Source organism: Anas acuta, chromosome 12, assembly GCF_963932015.1.
Source record: "Anas acuta chromosome 12, bAnaAcu1.1, whole genome shotgun sequence".
Lineage (NCBI taxonomy): Eukaryota > Metazoa > Chordata > Aves > Anseriformes > Anatidae > Anas > Anas acuta.
This window is the reverse complement of record NC_088990.1, coordinates 3073905-3092234: the sequence shown is the minus strand read 5'-3', so window position 1 is coordinate 3092234 and position 18330 is coordinate 3073905. Positions and strand designations below refer to the sequence as shown.

Below are 18330 nucleotides of genomic sequence, written 5' to 3'. Positions count from 1 at the left end.
ATGATGTTTCCTTCCATTAACTAACTTGCACATACCTATGCGTGTGTTTTCAAACAAGCTCCCAAAATACAGTAAGAATGCCTTACTTCGAGGTTAGAAAAGACGAATCTGAGATGTAGTGAGGTTGGATGTGCCAGCATTTAGCCAAAGCACTCTGCAAACAGTGCAACTGCCGTAATTCCAGCCACCAAAAATGCCAGCTCTGTGAAAAGTGGAAGTGGACAATCTACCTTACACAGTATTATGAATAAGTTGTCACATGAAGGCCTGAGTGAAGTCTACATGAAGTTAATTACACCACAAATGTTCAGACATAAAATAAACCCTACTGCTTCTGCTGCTATTTTACTCCATTCCTGAGAAAACCGTTTCAGGAAATTGTTGGTATGATAGTGTTAGTTGATCTATTTGTTCATGAAGCAAGGCTGGAAACAATTCAATGCAAGTAAAATGTTGGACCAGATCCAGCAGCCGCAACCCTAAAAAGCCTGCCAGGTGGCAGCATAAGTGCAACCTTTCACCTTCCACCTTTTTGCTACAGAAAATAGAAGTGGAAGGCAGTTTAATAGGACAACGCATCTCCAGTACTGATGCTGAGGTGCCTGAGTCTGTCTGATCTATGCACTAACCAAAGGACAAGACAGGTCACGGCTGAGAGCACAAACCTCGTACACACTTTATGGGGAGAAAGAAACCTTAGTAGGAGCCACGTAATTTTTTCCATTTTGGTTGCTGTTTTATTTCATGTTCTTTTCTTACAATCATTATGCTCAAATATAAAAATTCCGGGTCAGAAACAAAGTTGGTTTTAAACGTGATCCCATCTGCGCTGAGACGTGCCAAACATCACTAAACACAGTTTCTGAAAACAAACTGGTAAAGACACACTGACATACAGAAAAATCCTCCTTTCCAACTTGTGCAAATACTCCTACCTCAGTTTGACAGAAAATAGTTACACCAGAGTGTTTCCACACTTAGCTGTCATTAATTTTACATAACTTTTTTTCCCATGGCCCCTCAACAATTGGTTCATGCTAAGCTGCACCATCGTGATCCTTTTCAGCTGTGCCGAGTATCCTCATGAATCACAGGAATACAGAAACAGTAAGTGGAAAGATGCCATGAGGATAACATAGCGGAGACGGAACTGGAAAGCTCCAGGCACCTTTATTTCCAGAGCTCTGGAAGAGATGCAGTGCATTGTGGATTTGTTATTATTAAGGCACATAGTGAAATAACAGTTTATCTTCTTAGGCAACTCATCCCTCTGAGTCAAACATTCTGTGCCAGTAGTAGAGGAAGGCTGGCGAGTTGCTGGCCCCAATCACCATTAGCAGCAGGAGGTACAGCATCATCATTATGGCAAAACGGTGGGTGGAAAACCAGGAAGATTGACCTGAAGGGCTGAAAAGGGAAAACTGCATGAGTTTTGTGAGAGATGTACAAATTACCTTGACAAAGAGTATCTTAAGGTTTGTTACTTTAAATAATTTAAGCTAACACAATAAAAATGGTAAGTTGTTCCACAATCCATGTAACCAACAAAGCCTCTTCTTCCCTTTTCCCTATTCCTTTTCCTGTTTCCCAATCCCTTTTCCCTAAGTCACCATGCACAGCCCTATTCTTTCTCTCCATGTCCACACCTCCCTCTGTGACTTGCCTGGAGCTGTGCAGAGCTGTAACTGCCTGGGCTGTACCTGTGTTTGATTAGCTGGGTGAATGCTGCCTCTTAGAATCGGTAAGAAGAGAGTTGAGACTGCCCTAGTTTTAAGAGCAGCACTCAATTGAGTTTCATTCATATTTGTTGATAGCAGGAAACTATTAGAGCTCTCTAAGTATCTTAATGATGATACTAAATGCTTACAGGTCTGGTGAAAAATAAATTTAGCTGAAACTGAGAGCATTAAATTAGCAGGTAGAGGAAGAATGATGACAGAGGCAGTAAGGCTTATTTCCACAGGAAACAGCTTAAAAACAATCTGGCAGTGCAAGCAGGTCTTTGCAGTTTGTTTCCAATTGTTTTTTCACAAATGGGATATGTTTATCTATCTGTTACAGCATGCTCATTGCTCTAGATAGCTGAACTCTTACCTCCTATGCTGTTTCTGTGAATATACTAGTAAGTATTTAACTCGTAAAAGCTGATTATTTGTGACGACAAAGTATTTCTGTGGTACATCACCCCCTTCACTGTTTTTCACTCTTGCTCTTTTTCTGTCTATTTCTTCTGAATCTGTATGGGAAGAGAAAAGAATAGGTCTTTTCGGGAATAGAAAAGCAAAAAGAGATGCACATCTTCAAGTATACAAAAAACACCATCACCACCCTCACATACAAACACGAGTGGGAATGAGATAATCAAAGATCTCGTCTGGGAATTCCCCAGAATCCTTTAGCATCCAAGAATAGACTGAAAAGTTTGCTTGAGGCTATACCACTCCTAGTCATCCTTGGTATGGATGGTATTAAGTCCCAGAGCAGGGTGAAAAGGAGGCGGGTTTCACACACAGCACTTGAGCAGCTGCTAATATTAACAGGGAGAGGAAAACAACATTGAAGGACTGATTGAGCCTGGCGAGCAGGAAGCAGTCATAGGAGAGGACAACCTGAGCAGAAGGTTCCCAGACATCAAATACAGTTTGGTTTTGATACACTTCTGCTGCTTCTGTCCCACCACCACTGATGAAATGGGCAGGCATTATAGATGACTTTATCATATTACTGAAACTAGTAAAAGCAAACAATGCAACCAAATTATTTTCTATCCTTTAAATATACTATCTTAAGAGAAGTTTGACAGACAACGAGGCACTTGTCTATTTGTTGAGGGGTCAGCTGTAAAAGAGATCTGCAGCCAGTTTCTGCTGATGAGTATCCATACACTACACTTTGTAAAACTGCATATATGCACAAGGCTGAAATACAAAGGGTGCTAAATAAGGGGTATGTGTAGTTGTTATTGCAACAGGCTCACCTTTCTTCTTCACCTGGCACTTTACATCTGGGTGGTCGATGATCTCGCAAACAGCTACACAGCTAAGGATAGAGCCCAACGCGCTTCGCTGCCAACCGAGACCGTGAGGGCTGTAGAGGAGAGCCAGGCTCAGGTCACTGGTGAGATAGGTACCTTCACCGAACAGGGACGTCTGAAACGGAGCAGAAACATATCCTAAAATCCTGTAGTGCAAACTACAAAAAGCACACAAGTGTTGTTTACGTTCAGGCTGGCCTTTCTGTTTCTGAAGGTAAATGCAGAAAGGCTCTTCTTACCCACATTTGGCCAGATCCATGCAGAGTTTTTTGTCCTGGCACTAATTCCCTGGGGTGGGGCAGCTGCCATCCCTCAAATTGGCTGTCTGGCACAACCCTTGGTGTGGACAGATTCATGATTTCCCGGATTCGGATTTAGTTTGCCAGTTAAATATTTTATATCAACATGACTGCACTGCCGTCAGGGGCATTTCTCTGATTTATTGAGACTGCCGTCATTCAAATAACCCAACCTTCACGTACAGACAGGGCTTTACTCACATTTAAACCCCTGCTTTACAGGAAAGGAAGGAACTATTTTTTCAATTGTGAATTTCTTTCAAAAATAACTGTTTTAGTAACTTCGTATCAGAAGATTTGGCCAACTGGCTATCATTATTAATCCAGTAGATCCGGCGTAGATGATGAGCCATTACTCATAAAAAGAGTGTGGGGAGGAAATCATGGTTCAGGTTGACAGGAAGGATATGCAGCTGTTGTGTCAGAGCTGCTTTACAAACAACACAAGGCGAGGAGTCCCAGCTTCTCTTCTGTTGAAATCAGAAGGGCTACATATCCTGGGATATCTCCCTTAGCCAGGCAGAAAGACAATGACACAGGCAGTGCAGAGTCTATCTTCCTCTGTGCGTGTGCATTTTCCAGCTGCAGGGTGTTAAATAGGTCAGTGTTTTCAGAGGCGTTATGCTTCCTCACAAAGAAATAAAGGACAGTCATAATTTGTCACACTGGAGATGGAGAAAAAATGTTTCTTGCCACTTCCAGTTTTTACCCTGAGGCTGCATGAGAAGATCCAATACAACCACACACAAAGGCCTATGCTAAAGTGAAAACAAGTAAAAGGAATTACACTGTAAAAGGAAAAATACCAGTAAGGAATTTCAGGTGTTTTTTTAAGTGTCATTGGCTTCTAGTGGCCAACAAAAGATGTGGTGTCAATATGAGAAACACCAGAAGCCTCACCCTGTTCAAGTGGCAGTGCAGGCCGTTGTGCAGAATGGAATGGAAGTTCTCGAGGCGGCTACCGTGGAAGGCATAGATGAGGTCCCGCTCACCCTTGGTCTCTGCAAACTTGGTATTCAGCTGATCGCAATACACGACCTCAAATAGGAAGTCTGGAGCAGGAACAGCAGCACCAGACATCCCTGTCAGTTCTTGTATCTTCTCATACTGGAAAACAGGAAGGAATACGGGTCTTAGTTTATGGGGTTAGACTATTCACTGAGAATTTTGTTTACTATCCTCTAAGTCTTCCAATTGCTTTATGTATTTTGATCATGCTTCCTGGTTAGAATTCAACACTCCCACAAATCTTTCCAGAAGGAAAAAAAATAAAAGACTAAAAAAGACTGGCGTGCTACTACAAATTAGAGATGTATGGAAAATATAATAATTTTACAATGCTGTTTTGGCTACTAAGATGACACGTTCATCAGCTGATCCTGGAAAAGGAAAAAAAAATGTGAACCCAGAAGTTGTTTTCATCTTGCTGCTAATCTCTACAACTATTTTGATCCCTATTAGCGAAGTGCCTCGGTGGCTCTTAACCTTACCTCTCCATTTTTGGGCCAGTATGCAGAAGTACAAATCTGTCTTTCACTGAGAAGCAGGACCCAGCCCCATGAAATCCGAGGAGGACTATCTTGGTCTAGTACATGCATGTACATGCTCTGTTAATGGGAGCTACAATCATTGCCTAATCATCAACTACTGACAGTGATAACTAGTTCTTCCAACTAGTTTTCCTAAAATAAAAATTAAGAACCCACTTCTCTATATATAGAAAAAATGCATTCACATCAAGCTCTTCCAATAACCAGCTAACTTCCGGCAGGAGGGAAATACTTTCTGAAACGCAAAATTGCCTTAAAAGACAAATTCTTAGCAAGACTTTCAGAATGTAAAACTCACCTCCTGCTTCTTAGTACTTTGTATCATTAAGACCTTAGATGATAAAATCCAACTAAGTAAATCCCAGGTCCTTTTCTCTGTGTTTGGAACGGACTCTAGAAGTTCTTTCAGGCTTGGTAGCGCATTGGTATCTGCAAGCTAACAAAACAGACATTTAGCGTAAGCTCCTCTTTTCATTATGATTAAACAGAGACCTCTAGTGAAAACAAAACAATATTTCACCCTAATAGGTTGTAAACAGAAAACCAGTTTCAGTTCTGACATAGACATTTGTTCCGAGTTTGTGAAAGTTTGTCGCATCTTGTTAAGCCATTTATACTTATGTTTATCAACAGTGTTTGCACGGCACACACAGGAATGAGCAAGCAAGCTCCTGAAAGGAAACAAGCCATCAAAATGCAGTTTTCAGTGGGATAAACGCAAGAGGTATCCAGGCCCTGCAAACTACAAACCCTCCCAAACTGCTTTTATTTACACGCAGTGCGAGGTCTTTTAACTCTCTGCATCTTGATATCAGATGTGGAAATTTGCAAGTAGCTTACTCACCAGAATCCCAAACTTATTGTGAAACCTGAGGGGATATATGAGGGGTAAACTGAGCCTCGTGCTGCGCTGGTGGCCCTGAAACACCACCTGCGCTCTCACCTGCTTGTACCCCACGATGTTCCCACGAACGCTTGCCCTGAGCTCGCCCATTAACTACAGCTTTACGTGGCTGTTTCCTCACTCCGGAGGCTGAGCAAAGCACTCATACTCCGGATATAAACACCCAGCACAAGCTCAGCTGTCTGGATGATGTTTAGAGGTGTCCCTGCTCTAGGACTTGGCCAGACGCCGCGCCTGGGCCCTCAGTGAGGGCTGTGAGCGAGCTCCCCGCAGCCTGGCTGCAGGCAGCGCCCGCACCGAATTCACTCCGGAGCCGCCTCCCGGCCTCAGCAGCGAGCAAAGCGGAGCTGGGGGCCACTCACCAGCGCCTCGAAGTCCTTGGTGTCACCACCGGCATAGCGGCCGGGGAAGGGCCTGAGCGCCGAGTCGCGCTTGTAGCTCTGCAGCGCGGCGGCGAAGAGGCTGCACCGCAGGTCGGCGGCCAGCGGGTCCCTCCCCGCCGCCTCCCTGACGCGGCCGGCAGCCTCACCGGGGCCGGGCTGCGGCATGGCCCGGCCCGGGGTGGCGGGGAGGGAGAACCGGGCTGCAAGGCTGAGACCGCTCCGAGCCGGGGGAAGGCTCCGGCCCCGCCGCCTCCCAGCGCCCGCCCGGCCGGCGTCGCCCTTCCGCCTCGCCCCGGAGCCGCCGCGCCTCGGCTCGGCTCAGCCCCGCCGCTCCGCCCCGCAACGGGGCTGTGCCCGGCTCTGGGGACGCTGTGGCAGCTGCATGGGGACTGGGGACACTGAAATGGGGAGCGGCACCGTCACCTCAGCCGGGGGGGGGGGCACGGGGAAATGGCGGCTGCCCCGCGGGGTGTGGAGGGAGGGGTAGGGGGAAATGGCGGCTGCCCCTCAGGTGGAGGGGGGGTGCGAGGAAATGGCGCCTGCACCTCAGGTGAAGCACTTCTGTGGTGGTAAAACGCTGAGGGAGAGCCCAGCTGCCCCCACAAAGAACCCAGACAAGCGCATCGTGACCCCAAAGCAGGGGGACGGTGGTGGCAACACGCTGGGGTGTGAGCAGCGCAGTGGCCCTGTGATGCTTGTGCTCTGTCCCCTGCGTGTTGTTGGGGGTCCCAGGTGGCCCTTGTCCCCTGCCATGTCCCTTCTGGGGTATGGCGAGGTGCTGCTCCCCTTCATGTACCCAGTCCCATTGCGCTCAGCCCAACAGCCAAGGTGATCAGCCCCTACGGTCATCCAGGGAGACTGCTCTTTGTGTAAAATTTGGCGTCACGTTGCTCTAAGTAAAGTCAAAAGCATACATGCAAATACAAAAGCATTACTCCTTAAATGTTACCTTTATCATCCAAGCTTCTTGTAACCTCAAAGACTGAAGCCGGGTTTCCACAGACTGGCACTGCAGATTTAAGGGAATTTAAGGGAGAGGAATTTCCTTTTCATGGGACATCTTAGCAGTGATTTCTACAGGTTACATTCACTGCGTTGCCCAAGATTGAGTCCAGGCAACCAGCTCTTAAATTCTGCCTCTTCCCTCTGTAATATACCATAGGGTCAGTACTCTGAAGCATTTCTCCAGTTCCAAGGTGTATCAGAAGTCTCCATCGACAGCGTGGAGGTCTCCTCGACCACAATTCTGTGGCCTTCAGTGCAAGATGTTTAGACTGACAAATTTGGGAACTGTATACTCAGATCCTCAGTGACTGCCTTGCACCTTCTTCCGAGCTGCAATTTCAGCCTTACTCATAGCAAACACCAGCTGGATTAAATACCAGCTGAGGCCAGGCAGGTATCAAAGCAAACAAAAGGCAAACTTCCTTCTAAGTGCAGAGTTCACATTGTTACTCACCCACTTGAATGGCTTGGCAGCATTAATGGAGCTTTCATGATTCTGGGTAGAACCAGAAAATGATTTCATAATGATATATATAAACCAGTTTGAGTTGCAGGTTTGTTTACTCGCTTTTTACTGTTTTATCAAAAATGCAGCTTTAAGTAACAGCTGCGTGAGCAAGCCTGCAATATGAAGCCATCAGTTCTAAGCACAAAAACTTGCCTGGGTCTTACATATTTAGTGGCAACATGGAGACAAAATGATTTTAATGATAGCTTTAGTTTAGGTTACTCAAGTTACTTGCTGCATGTTTTTCTCTTTAAAGCCGTCCCATAAGGTCAAAGCTGTTTTTTTTTTTTTTTTTTTTTTTTTTCTTCATGTGTTGGTAATTATTATTGTGCAGATTTTGGAATAAATCTTGAAGTCTGGATTCTGCCTGCTCTTTTTGGACCATGTATAGTCACACAAACTTCTGGCACCAATAGAGGTTTGCCTCACAACCGGCACGTTTTGGGTAATCCCAATGACAGCAGCATGCATGGGCTACTTTTAAGAGGTCTGGCACCACACAAAGCTTTTTCTCTGGAGTTATGTAAATTGCCCAGAGTTGAAATGCAGCCCAAGATTCCTTTCCATATTTCTATATCCTTGAGAGGATGTATTTTATTTTATCTGATGTGGTGGCTTATTCTGCTGTAAATATCTGGTATCTCTGACAGTCTGTTAGCAGCATCTTTCAGTGACTCAATTCAGGACATGTTTATTATCTTGTATTATATTAAATTGTTCTGTGCAATCCCTTTGAAAATCAGTCATTGACTGTCTAATTGGATGATTTTGTTCACTAATAAATCATTAGATGTAATCATTTTCTTTTCAGTGCCTATTAAAGAACAATATTGAAAAACGGTAGAGGTGTCTCTTTTAATGTCTTTGAAATTTTACATTGCAATTCTGAGCTCTCAAATCAGTGTGATTCCAGTGCCTTCATCTAAAATACTAATTACTGTGGCACAGAAGAGATGAAGGGTACTGCTCCTGCTAGTCTTGGGACAGGTAAAGACATTTCACATAGCAAAAAGCGTGTTGGCCTCCCATTCAGGACTGCAGCATGACAGGCAGCACGCTGTGCCTTTCATCTCACAGCATCCCTGGGGCTGTGATTTTGGGGCAGTGGGTAGGACACATCTGGCACTGCCAGCTGGAGCTTTTCTGTGTGGCGTGGGGCTTCCTGGCTTGTGGTTTCACAGTGGGGAAGGGTAATAGCAGCAGTGGAGAAGCTGGAAGATGAGGACAGCATGGTGAAATGCAATGGGAGTTTCTGTGAAAGCGCGTAAATTCTGGAGATTCTGGCATCGCTGTGCCACCACTCTTCTATATATAGATTAAAGTCTTTCAAAGTGAAGTGAAGACATCTTGTTGGCTTATCCTGGCGTGAAGAAATTAACCCCAAAGAGATCTAAAGCATCGCTGGCATCATAATAGTTAATGGAGATTGTGAGAGCATTGATCCCAAACCGATGCCTACCTTTGGGATTTCAAATGGATGGCGCTTCCATTACGGCAGCTCAGCTGAGTTAGGCAATGACAGATATTGATGAGATAACAAGTTTGCTGTGTCGAAGCTGACTGAGAGTGCTGTCTGGTCAAATTCATCTGCTACTGGATTAAAATCCTGTTTTACAAAGCAGCCACTAAGCCGGCGATGAAGTACTGAAAGCTTTTGGTGCCAGTTTTAGGGGCGACACATCTCTGTGTGCTGGTGCTGCTGGACATCAACCTACTCTAGACTTGGGCCTGTGAAATGCGTGAGGATAAGTCAGGATAAAGCCATTATTCATGCCATGTGGAGGGGAAGCACAATTCCCTCCTGCAGTGAACACCAGCAGATAAGGTCTTCCACCGGGAGCTGCACTGGAAGCCCCGAGCCCAGAAGATCCCAACTAATCCCTCTCCCGACAGCTCCAGCAGGCACGGTGTTGGCAAGGCTTTGGAGCCAGAACAAATACGTAACAGCTGCTGCCTTAGCTTCTGCCTTGCTGCCTTTTAATTAAGTGCTGTGAGCAAGAGGCTGGGACTCAGAAGCAGCTTTCCAGTCCTCTTAAAAAACAACCCGAGCAGCAGCCTCTGCCCAACGTGCCGTGCATCTCTGACCTCCTGCGTCCCTTTTCCAATTTTATTTTTCTAGAGATAAAGGCTGTCCTCGGCGATTTGCTGTGACTCAGCGCAGAGATGGCTTCGTACAAGGTTCTGAAAGGGGCACTGCCGGCGGAGCAGTTTGAATAACGGAGCTGCAGTGCTTCTTATGAAATTGAAGAGCTGATTATTTAACATAGACCGTAATAAAAATAGTTTCTGGTGTCGGTGGATGCATTTCAGCATAGAAATGCGGCTTAAATGTCTTCATTTAATTCCAGTGTGTTTAAAATTGATCTCATGGACCGGAAAAGAGATTTTTTTCCTCCTTAACTAGGGTCTGTGAAGGAAATTAATATAGGGGAGGGAAAATAGAAATACAATACTACACTCAGTAAAACAAATGCTTATGACTGAGAGGTTCGTTACTTGCTAGCAACACTGGAAAAGCCAGCTGTATAAGGTATGTTTTATTATAGAATTAACCTTGACCCAGGGTTCAAAGAGAAAGGTTAGTTTGAAATAAATCAGTAGTATGGTCAGGTCACTTCAAAGAGCCTAAAGCTGAGCTTGAAGATTACATGCTGTTTATGTGTATCCAGTTGGAATAGAACATATGGTAAAGATAATAGAAGTAAACTATTTATCTCTCTTTTTTTCCCCCCCTTCTCCCTCTCCTAGGATTTAACGCCTTTTTGTCCTGTGCGTATATATGCTGCAGGGAATGTTTTTGTCCTGGGAGATTTATTGAAAACAGAAATGTGGAATAAAACAACCTCCTTAAGTCAGCTGGGTAAAATATTCCTGCCTCTAACATTTTCCAATAGCTTGCTCAGATAAAAGTAATGACTGCTTGGGAAATAGTCATATGAATGCGATGAATCACGTTTCTCTGTCACTTGTATCTCCACGTTCGTGTGGTTGTAAGGAAATCAAACCAAAATGTGCTCAGCTCTGAGTTACCGTGGTTCTAATCTAAAAGCGGGGCTCTCTTTAATTGTTACAGGGATTTAGGAGCTTCCCGAGCACCAGGTAAGCGTGCCAAATGGGCTCACGTATCCCTGCTAGCACAGGGAGTGGGGAGGGAAGAGAATTAAGCCATTTAGCCAAAGCCGCTCGGTCTGTAGCAAAATGCAGGGTAGTCCTCATGCCGTGGGGGATTTCAGAGCTTTCTGGGGCAGAGGGCCAGAACATCACCTAAAATTTCCCAAATACCAGGCCGGTGCTCCAACCACAACAGCATTTAGCCCGTGCCCCCTTGTCCTTTTGCTCTCAGGATGATATCAGGACCTGAAAAGTGGAGTCTCTGCCAGTTACACAGGCACATCTTCAGCTTTGTGTAAGTCACTGCACGGGGGAAATAAAGGAAGTTTTCGCTTCACCCAGGTGCATCAGAGGTTACAAAGTGCTGTCAGTTAATTTTTACTAGATAGCAAATCTCCAGAGATTTCTGATGGCATCTGTCTATCATCAGGCAGCCAGAAAAACCCTTTCCAATTTTCTGGAGCAATTCAGGAACGATGCTGATAAAGCAAGCACAGTTTTGACTAAAAAAAAAAAAAAAACTCGAGTGAAGAGAGCCAGGTTCACTAAGTATCGGAAGGAATAACCTCTCTAGATGGGTAAATGCGATGGCAGAAGCAGTAATGAGCTGCTGTGCGTTGTCTCTAACGCGTAGGTCCTGCTGGTGTGACTTGCTGCGATGTGCAAGGATAACACCAGCGAGCTGGGTCCCTCTTAGGGTGCTGAGCTTTTGATAGATTTGCTCCTTACAGCAGCCTTTGATCCTCCACACTGCAAAATAAACTCGGTGGGAGTCTGGGTACGGGATAAAGGCGGTTCACCCCTCTGTCACGGGCTCCAGGCTGGGTCAGGAGCGTGTGGGTGACACAGTGACACAAAGCTCCTCTGGAGCTCGCCCGATGTGCCTCTCCAGACCGCTCTTGGCAACGTGGGGATAACCAAAAGTGCAATTCTGTCCCCTGCTCCTGCTACAGCCAGGGCAGAAGTGAGAGAGGTCTGCAAGTCTCTTGTGGCTCTGGCCAAAATCGTGTTATCTGAAATAACTGCGGATTTGATGCTCCACCAAGCCCTGCTCCCAAGCCCTGCTCTCCACCAGTCTCTCAGCACCAGACAGGAGCGGTGGGGATAAAGCCAAACCCTTAGAGCAAGACCCAGACCATCTGCTGGGGGACTGCACAGCTAAAAAATGCATTTCTGGCCCCAGAAGAGCAGCCTGGGCTGCCTGCAGTCAGGTCTCAGTGGGAGATGTGCTTTTCTGCTGGATGGTCACTGGGGCAGGGTGGCACAGGATGGATCCCATCGTGTGCCAGCCCCTGGAGAGGACTGGGGTCTCCTGGGGAAATGCTGAGGCTCTTCCCATAATATTTTTACAAATATTTTTCTTTTTTTTTCACCCAGCAGCAGCTCAGAGAACCATGGCAGAGCCACGATGTCAAGGTGCAGGGGGCAGCTGGGTGCTCCTGGCACCGGATCCTGGGGACCTCTGCAGGAGAGGGCAGAGGACAGGAACTAGAAACCAGAAAATGGATGATATAACAACAAAAATAAACAATATCCTTTATTTTTTTATTTTTAAAATAAACTGCATCGATGCAGAGCTTTGCTTTGAGACGCCCAGCCTCCCCCAGCATCACACCTGCTGCATCGCTCTTTTTATTTGATTTATTTCTTTCTTTCTTTTTTGTGCTGAAGGATGCCTCTTGGAGTGGAAACAGCTCGAGGCTGGCTCGGGGTGTGGAGCAGTGGGTGTTTGGTGTGGCTGTGCTGCCTCTCCTTGCCCCTGTGCTGGGTTCGGGTGCCGGATGATGGCAGCAGTGCATCTGCACTGGAGGCAGCGCCGGGAAGCTTGTAAGGTTCCTCTGCCTGCTCTCCTGCCCCTTCACACCACTCAGCCCCTAAAACACCAGGACTGCTCCCAGCACTCATTATGGACACCTCGCACCCAGCACAGCTTTGTCCCCGCTGCCACGGAGGATTTGGGATTTTTTTTCCATGTCTCCAGGAGCGGTAACGAGCACGAGAGCTCTCGCTTTAGGATGCGAGGGGGAAGACGTCACCTGTAGGGCACCCACCGGGTGCCAACCAGCTGCCCCCTGCACTACCCCATCCCGGACACCTGCTGCTCTTTTTTTCTTCTATAAATCCCACAAAGCAGCTGCTTTTGGGGGATTTACAGAAGAAAAGGGTGCTGGGCACTGATTGAGCCTCTCTGAGCAGCTTTACGCTGGCACATTTGGTGCCGTGCAGGGCACCAGGTCTGATCTGTGGCCACCTGGGAGGAGCTGGGTATAGCCGAGTACCAGACACAGGGGGTACACAGGGGGTCAGGATCGTGCCCTAACCCCCCGGAGTTGTTTCTTTCCCTCCCCTGGACTCATCCAGGCTGCAGGGACCTAATTTGTCTTGGCACGCTGCGAAGCCTCGAGGCTCGTCCAGGTCCTATCACCCAAACCGTTCCCCTTCCCCTATCCTCATGAAGTTCAAGGAGGGTTTTTATGGCATTTTAACGAGGTTGCTGCTCAGAGCAGGACCCCTTTGGTGTGGGGTTGAGTCCCTCACAGCTCCTCAACGAAGGGAAAAGGAGGCGAGAGGGACCGAAAAGCGTGCCCCCCCCTTCCCATGAGGACACCTTTATACCCCCCCTCAACTACAAAGGTGAGGCTCTTGATGGATTTGGGATTAGAAGGGGCAATCCGCCTGCCCGAACATCTGGCCTGTCGTCAGTGGTGACATTAGGATCTGTCACACTGGAATTGCCATCTGTGATCGGGTCGGAGGCCTCTCAAAGGGAAGGAAACGGAGCGGGGAGGGGGACACAGGAAGGGTTTGCTGCAGGGGGAGTGACTTCCAGGCACCGCAAGGAGCACGAGCCCTTCCACCCCCACCCGAATCCCTCCGTTCCTCCAGGAAAAAGTAAAAAAAAATATCTTATTTTTCAGGAATAAGCGTGCCTCAGCTGCACGGGCAGAAGCACGAAAACCTCCAGGCACCCGGGGAGGCTCTTTTCCTCAGTTTCCCCTCTTTCCCAGCATTTTGGGCTGTTTCCAAGCAATTTGGCTCGCAGCCCCACAACAAGACGCGTGGCGGGCAGGAGCTGCCGCCCGGCGCCCTTCAGCTGCTCCTCATCACGCCGGCTCTGGCTTCCATCTCCCCGACAGCCCTGCTAAAAGGATAATAACGCTTTAAAAATTAGAGTCAGCCCAACGACTACTTCATAAATTCATGGCCTTGCCCTGATCCTTTCCAGAAGTTTTTCTTTCGGGTGAAGCCCACGTCAGGCCTTGGGTGCCTCCCCCCTTTGGAGACGCGGCTGCTGCTCTCCTTCCACCCAGCTGTGTGTGGGGGGGTCCCCAATTAACCATCATTAGCTCGACACAAACGAGGCTCTCTTTGGGATCATCCTGTGATCTCTCCTTTAGGTAAAGCAGGGTAATTTCCCTGCAATGTTGTCTCATGGTGGGATTTTGCCCTTGATAGCCAAACTGCTCCTGAAATCCTACCAAGAGCCGTTCTGCCTCCCCTGAACAAACTCCTGGCCAACTCCGAGGAGCCTCAGCTTCACCCACCCGATGGCAAACGGCCCCCTTTCCACCTGCACCTCTTAACCCTCTTATTTCACCCTCTGCATCTCCTTACTCCCGGGAACATCCACGGGTGGGGATCGATTGAACAAACCGTGCATTTTGCTGCTGCACGGGGGGACCCAGCGAGCGGTGCCAGCCAGGGTCAGGTGCCTGCTGCATGGAAAAGATGCAAAAAATTCAATTTTCGGCGCTGAATCTGAGAACGTCGATGCGTTGGCTGGTTTCCCATAGCAGGTTCGTGCCTCTCGGCTGACACACAGACTTCAAGGTGCAAAGAAATATTGGCGTAGCAGGAGCCTCTCAGACAACACTGCTATAAATACACGTCGTGTGGTTTTGGCAATCCCCGCTTGCTCTGCGAATTTAGGGCCTTTCTGTCTCGGAGAAAGTTATGACAATAAAGGAAAAACAACTCCGTCAGCCACAAGGGGAGTTTGGAAATGTTTTTAAAAACCGTGCGTGGATTTGATGAGAAATATCGAGTGAGGTGTAAAAGTGAAATCGCATCCTTTAGAAACCTGACAACTCCAGCAAAGTCAAATTGCTTCTCAAGGGATGCCAACAGGAGGATAGAGACTACCAAAGTCTGGAATTTATAAAAAAGGAAAGAAAATTGTCTCAGTTGTCTTGGATTTCTTTTTTTATGTTATTTACCAAGAGCCATTCAGCCATGAAGGGCTGGCTGTGCACATGCACCGGGGTCTCCCCACAGCTGTTTGCATCTCAGAAAGCAGCGAGGGCGATCTGAGTCCCTTGGGTCCTTTCCTTTCCCTGCAGTTTGCTCTTGGCCTCTCCAGGTCTTTGGGAGGCAGGGATCTGCTGCTCCTCGGGTTTTCCTTGCAGAAGAGACGTGCACCGAGGGCTCCTTCCAGCAGGGAGACACCAGGTCCCAGCAGCCCAACCTCCCCTGGGGCCATCAGCAATTTCCATCACTGCAAAGATTTTTATTTTTTTTTATTATTTTATTATTTTTTTATTTTTTATTTTATTTTATTTTATTTTATTTTATTTTATTTTATTTTATTTTATTTTATTTTATTTTATTTTATTTTTTATTTTTTTTCCCAATGGCTTTTCCAGTGGGTTTAGTCCTGGAGGTTCATTCTGCAGAGCCTGGGTCTCCAGCAATAACCCAGCCTGGGGCAGGCAGCAGATGAAGCTGCTGCAGATATAAAGGTCACATCCTAAAGGCCAGCTCAAAACGTGCTCGTAGGGAACGACAGCTTCTAAGTGCCCTGTTATCTAATTACTTGTGTCAGGCGGAGAAGCCTGGGCAGCAATTATTTGTAACCTAAATCACATGAGCAACGACCGGCGGGGCTTTCCTGGTTCTCTTAATTATGATTTTTGGGCAAAACACGGAGCTTTGCAGGACAAATACCTGTCTGAAAGGGTTGGGTTTTGCTTCTCTGGAGTCTGAAGGTGGGGATGCTGCTTTCTTTTTTCTTAATTTCCCCAATGAGAGAGGGGTCCCATGGTGAAATAAACTTTTCTTAAGTTTATTTCCCCAGTGCAGCAGAGCGCAAAGGGATCTTTGGCTGGCAGTGAGCTGATGGTGGGGGCACGGAGGTGGGTGCCCTCCCAGGAGCTGCCCGCAGCGGGGCTGGGGACAAAGCCAGGAGGGAAGAGCGGCCACACATCTCCCAGTCCCACTGCTCCAGAGCCATGCAGGAATTAGTGATGAGCAGCTCGTTAAATAGCTCGTTAAATAATAAAGCACTGCGGTGCCACCAGTCCCCACCGAGAGCCCTTCTGCAGGAGCCGCAGCTCCAAGGGGCCGCTCCTGATGGAGCTTTTCTTTTCCTCCCCCTCAATTTTTCCCAATATGAATATTCGGGATGCAAAGCACATTGCTCCAAATGCGATTAAGCCGTTTGGAAGCGGATTATGGCGTTTTGGGGAATAACAGCCTCTTATTCCACAAGGAGATCGGTCACACAGGGCTGAGCCTCCGGCCCCACGCCGAACGCGCGCCCGCCGCGCTCGGCACCACGCCTCGTGTCGCAGAGGCAGCAGCCACACGTGATTTCATTTTATTTTATTTTTCCTCCTCCGATGTGTATTTATTACTGAAAATTAAAGGGTTTCCCAAATTTTCATTTCCAAGCCGGGCCCAAACACAGCTTAGGCACAAGCGACGCTTATTTATTTGCCGCTCGAGCAGGGAAAATATAACTTCTTTCCTCGTGTTTCTGTAATTTCTTTTCTGTGCATATGCAAATTGCCGGTTTATTTGTGCAAGATTTATGCAGCTAAATGATGGGGAATTATAGAGGCAATTCAGCGCTTAGAAAGGAGAGAGACAATTGCTGCAATTTGCTTGTGCCACGCGCTAATTCCTTCAGAAAATGCTTTTTGCTCATTTATTTGCACCAATTTCTGCACCCCTAAGCAAGCTGGGGAAATTTCCTCCAGGGTCAACGTAGAGCAAGCGGCGGATATTTCTTCCTGCCTGTGCCGTCGCCTCCCCGTAATCCTTTATAGCAATTAGCGATGATAATGAAACGTGGCTGGGACTTCTCAGCGCTGGCTGAGCGCAGCTCGTGCTTGGGAACCGAGCACATTTTCTGGTCAAATCGGCCATGTGAGCGCGCTGCTCGGGAAGCTTTGATCCAGCTCTGGGAGCTAAGCTCAGTGGGGGAAAAGAAGCATCAGGAGCAGGATTTTTCCTGTTCCTGCCCCCAATTTTGTCACTGCTAAAAAGGTTCAGCCATGGGATGCTCACAGGGTTGGGGGCAGCATCGCAGCGTGCTCCTGAGAGCCCCTGAGTGTCCTTGCAGGTGCAGCAAGGTGCTGGTTTGTAAACCAAAATTTGGGCGTTTCCCAGGGTTTTTCCAGGTGTACCCATGGATGAGAACGAGCAGGGCAATGCCATGGGGTCAGGACCCATCCGGACATGGGATGGGGTCGGGACACGGGGCTGGAGGAGGCCTTGCTGTGGCTAAATGCCAGCAGACAGCTGGTGCCCAGCTCTGGGGGAAGGGGAAGTGATTTAGGTTGGGCCATTACCAGAAAAACGTGCGCGGAGGACGGGGCAATGAGAGGAGCAGCCGTTTTCTATTAGGATAAGAGCAGGTCAGGTGTAGTTAAAACTGGGTAAATGGAGCAGGAAATGTGGCCGTATATTACTCACCCAAGATATATTGCACACATTAGCTTTGTTTGATCGGGTTGTTCCGAGATCCCGCGCCCCGAGTGGTGTTTTAGGGTGGCCGAATCCTGGCTTTGTACTCTATTAAAATAAAGACATTGCTGGTGTTTAATAAAGTCGCCGAGTTTAACCGCAACCAAAAGTCTGCACGCGGGCCCTTCTGGAAGTCGGTGCCCTTAATGAATCCATGCCCACGCCGTGCTTTTGAAGCTGGAAGGTGTGATATTAACACAGCAAAATAATTTATGAATATTCATTTAACCACCTTCCCGGCTTCCAGCGCTCGGGGTGTTTCAGAGAGCTGAAACCCAGCTCTGAACGCGGCCGTTTTTTGCAAGGAGGATTAGGAAAATAATGCACGGTTTTGGTTAAAAATCCACGTGCAGCCGGGCTGGTGGGGCACGGGGTGGCTGCGCACCGGGCTGGAGCGCGGAGCTCCTGCAGAGCATGGGCTCCTGGCGGGGCCCAAATGGTGAAAATAATAATAATAAAACAAAAAAAACACCACGGGCAGAAGGTGCTAGTTTTGGGGGGAGCTGCTGTCGCCCCGGGGAGATGCCGGCGTGTCCTGTGCGCATTAATGAAACACTTTCGTTCCGGTTAGGACTTGAACGATGCTCATTGAAAATCAGGCTGCCATGGAAACCGGAGGTGTTGGGTCTTTGGGGAGCGCTGCCGGACGGAGGCGCAGGGAGGGGAGGGGAGGGGAGGCATTTTGGCAAAGCCCCGGCTTGCAGAGGGTTTTGGCAAAATCCCCCCAGCGGGCGGACACGGGGACAAGAGAAGGGATGGAGGGGAGGAGGTGGCCCTGAAGCACTGCCA

At 47.7% G+C, this 18330-nt stretch overlaps 1 protein-coding gene across 1 annotated transcript; it reads right to left on the bottom strand.

Annotated features, from left to right (window-relative positions):
• Positions 1 to 711: 711 nt before the first annotated feature.
• PARP16 (poly(ADP-ribose) polymerase family member 16) lies at positions 712 to 6588 on the bottom strand. Its single transcript, XM_068695183.1, has 6 exons — positions 6150 to 6588; positions 5182 to 5319; positions 4234 to 4440; positions 2978 to 3149; positions 2095 to 2236; positions 712 to 1407 (listed from the first exon to the last, which is right to left on the bottom strand). Exons 1-6 carry the CDS (start codon positions 6333 to 6335, stop codon positions 1263 to 1265), a joined length of 990 nt encoding a protein of 329 aa, XP_068551284.1. The 5' UTR covers positions 6336 to 6588; the 3' UTR covers positions 712 to 1262.
• Between the last annotated feature and the right edge of the window lie 11742 nt (positions 6589 to 18330).

Coding starts and splice junctions, on each gene's coding strand:
- PARP16 (XM_068695183.1), bottom strand. CDS start 6,335: ATGCCGCAGCCCGGCCCCGGTGAGGCTGCCGGCCGCGTCAGGGAGGCG. Junction 4,441..5,181: donor AAAGTACTAAGAAGCAGGAG/GTGAGTTTTACA, acceptor CCTGTTTTCCAG/TATGAGAAGATACAAGAACT. Junction 1,408..2,094: donor TCACAGAAACAGCATAGGAG/GTAAGAGTTCAG, acceptor TTCCCTTTTCAG/CCCTTCAGGTCAATCTTCCT.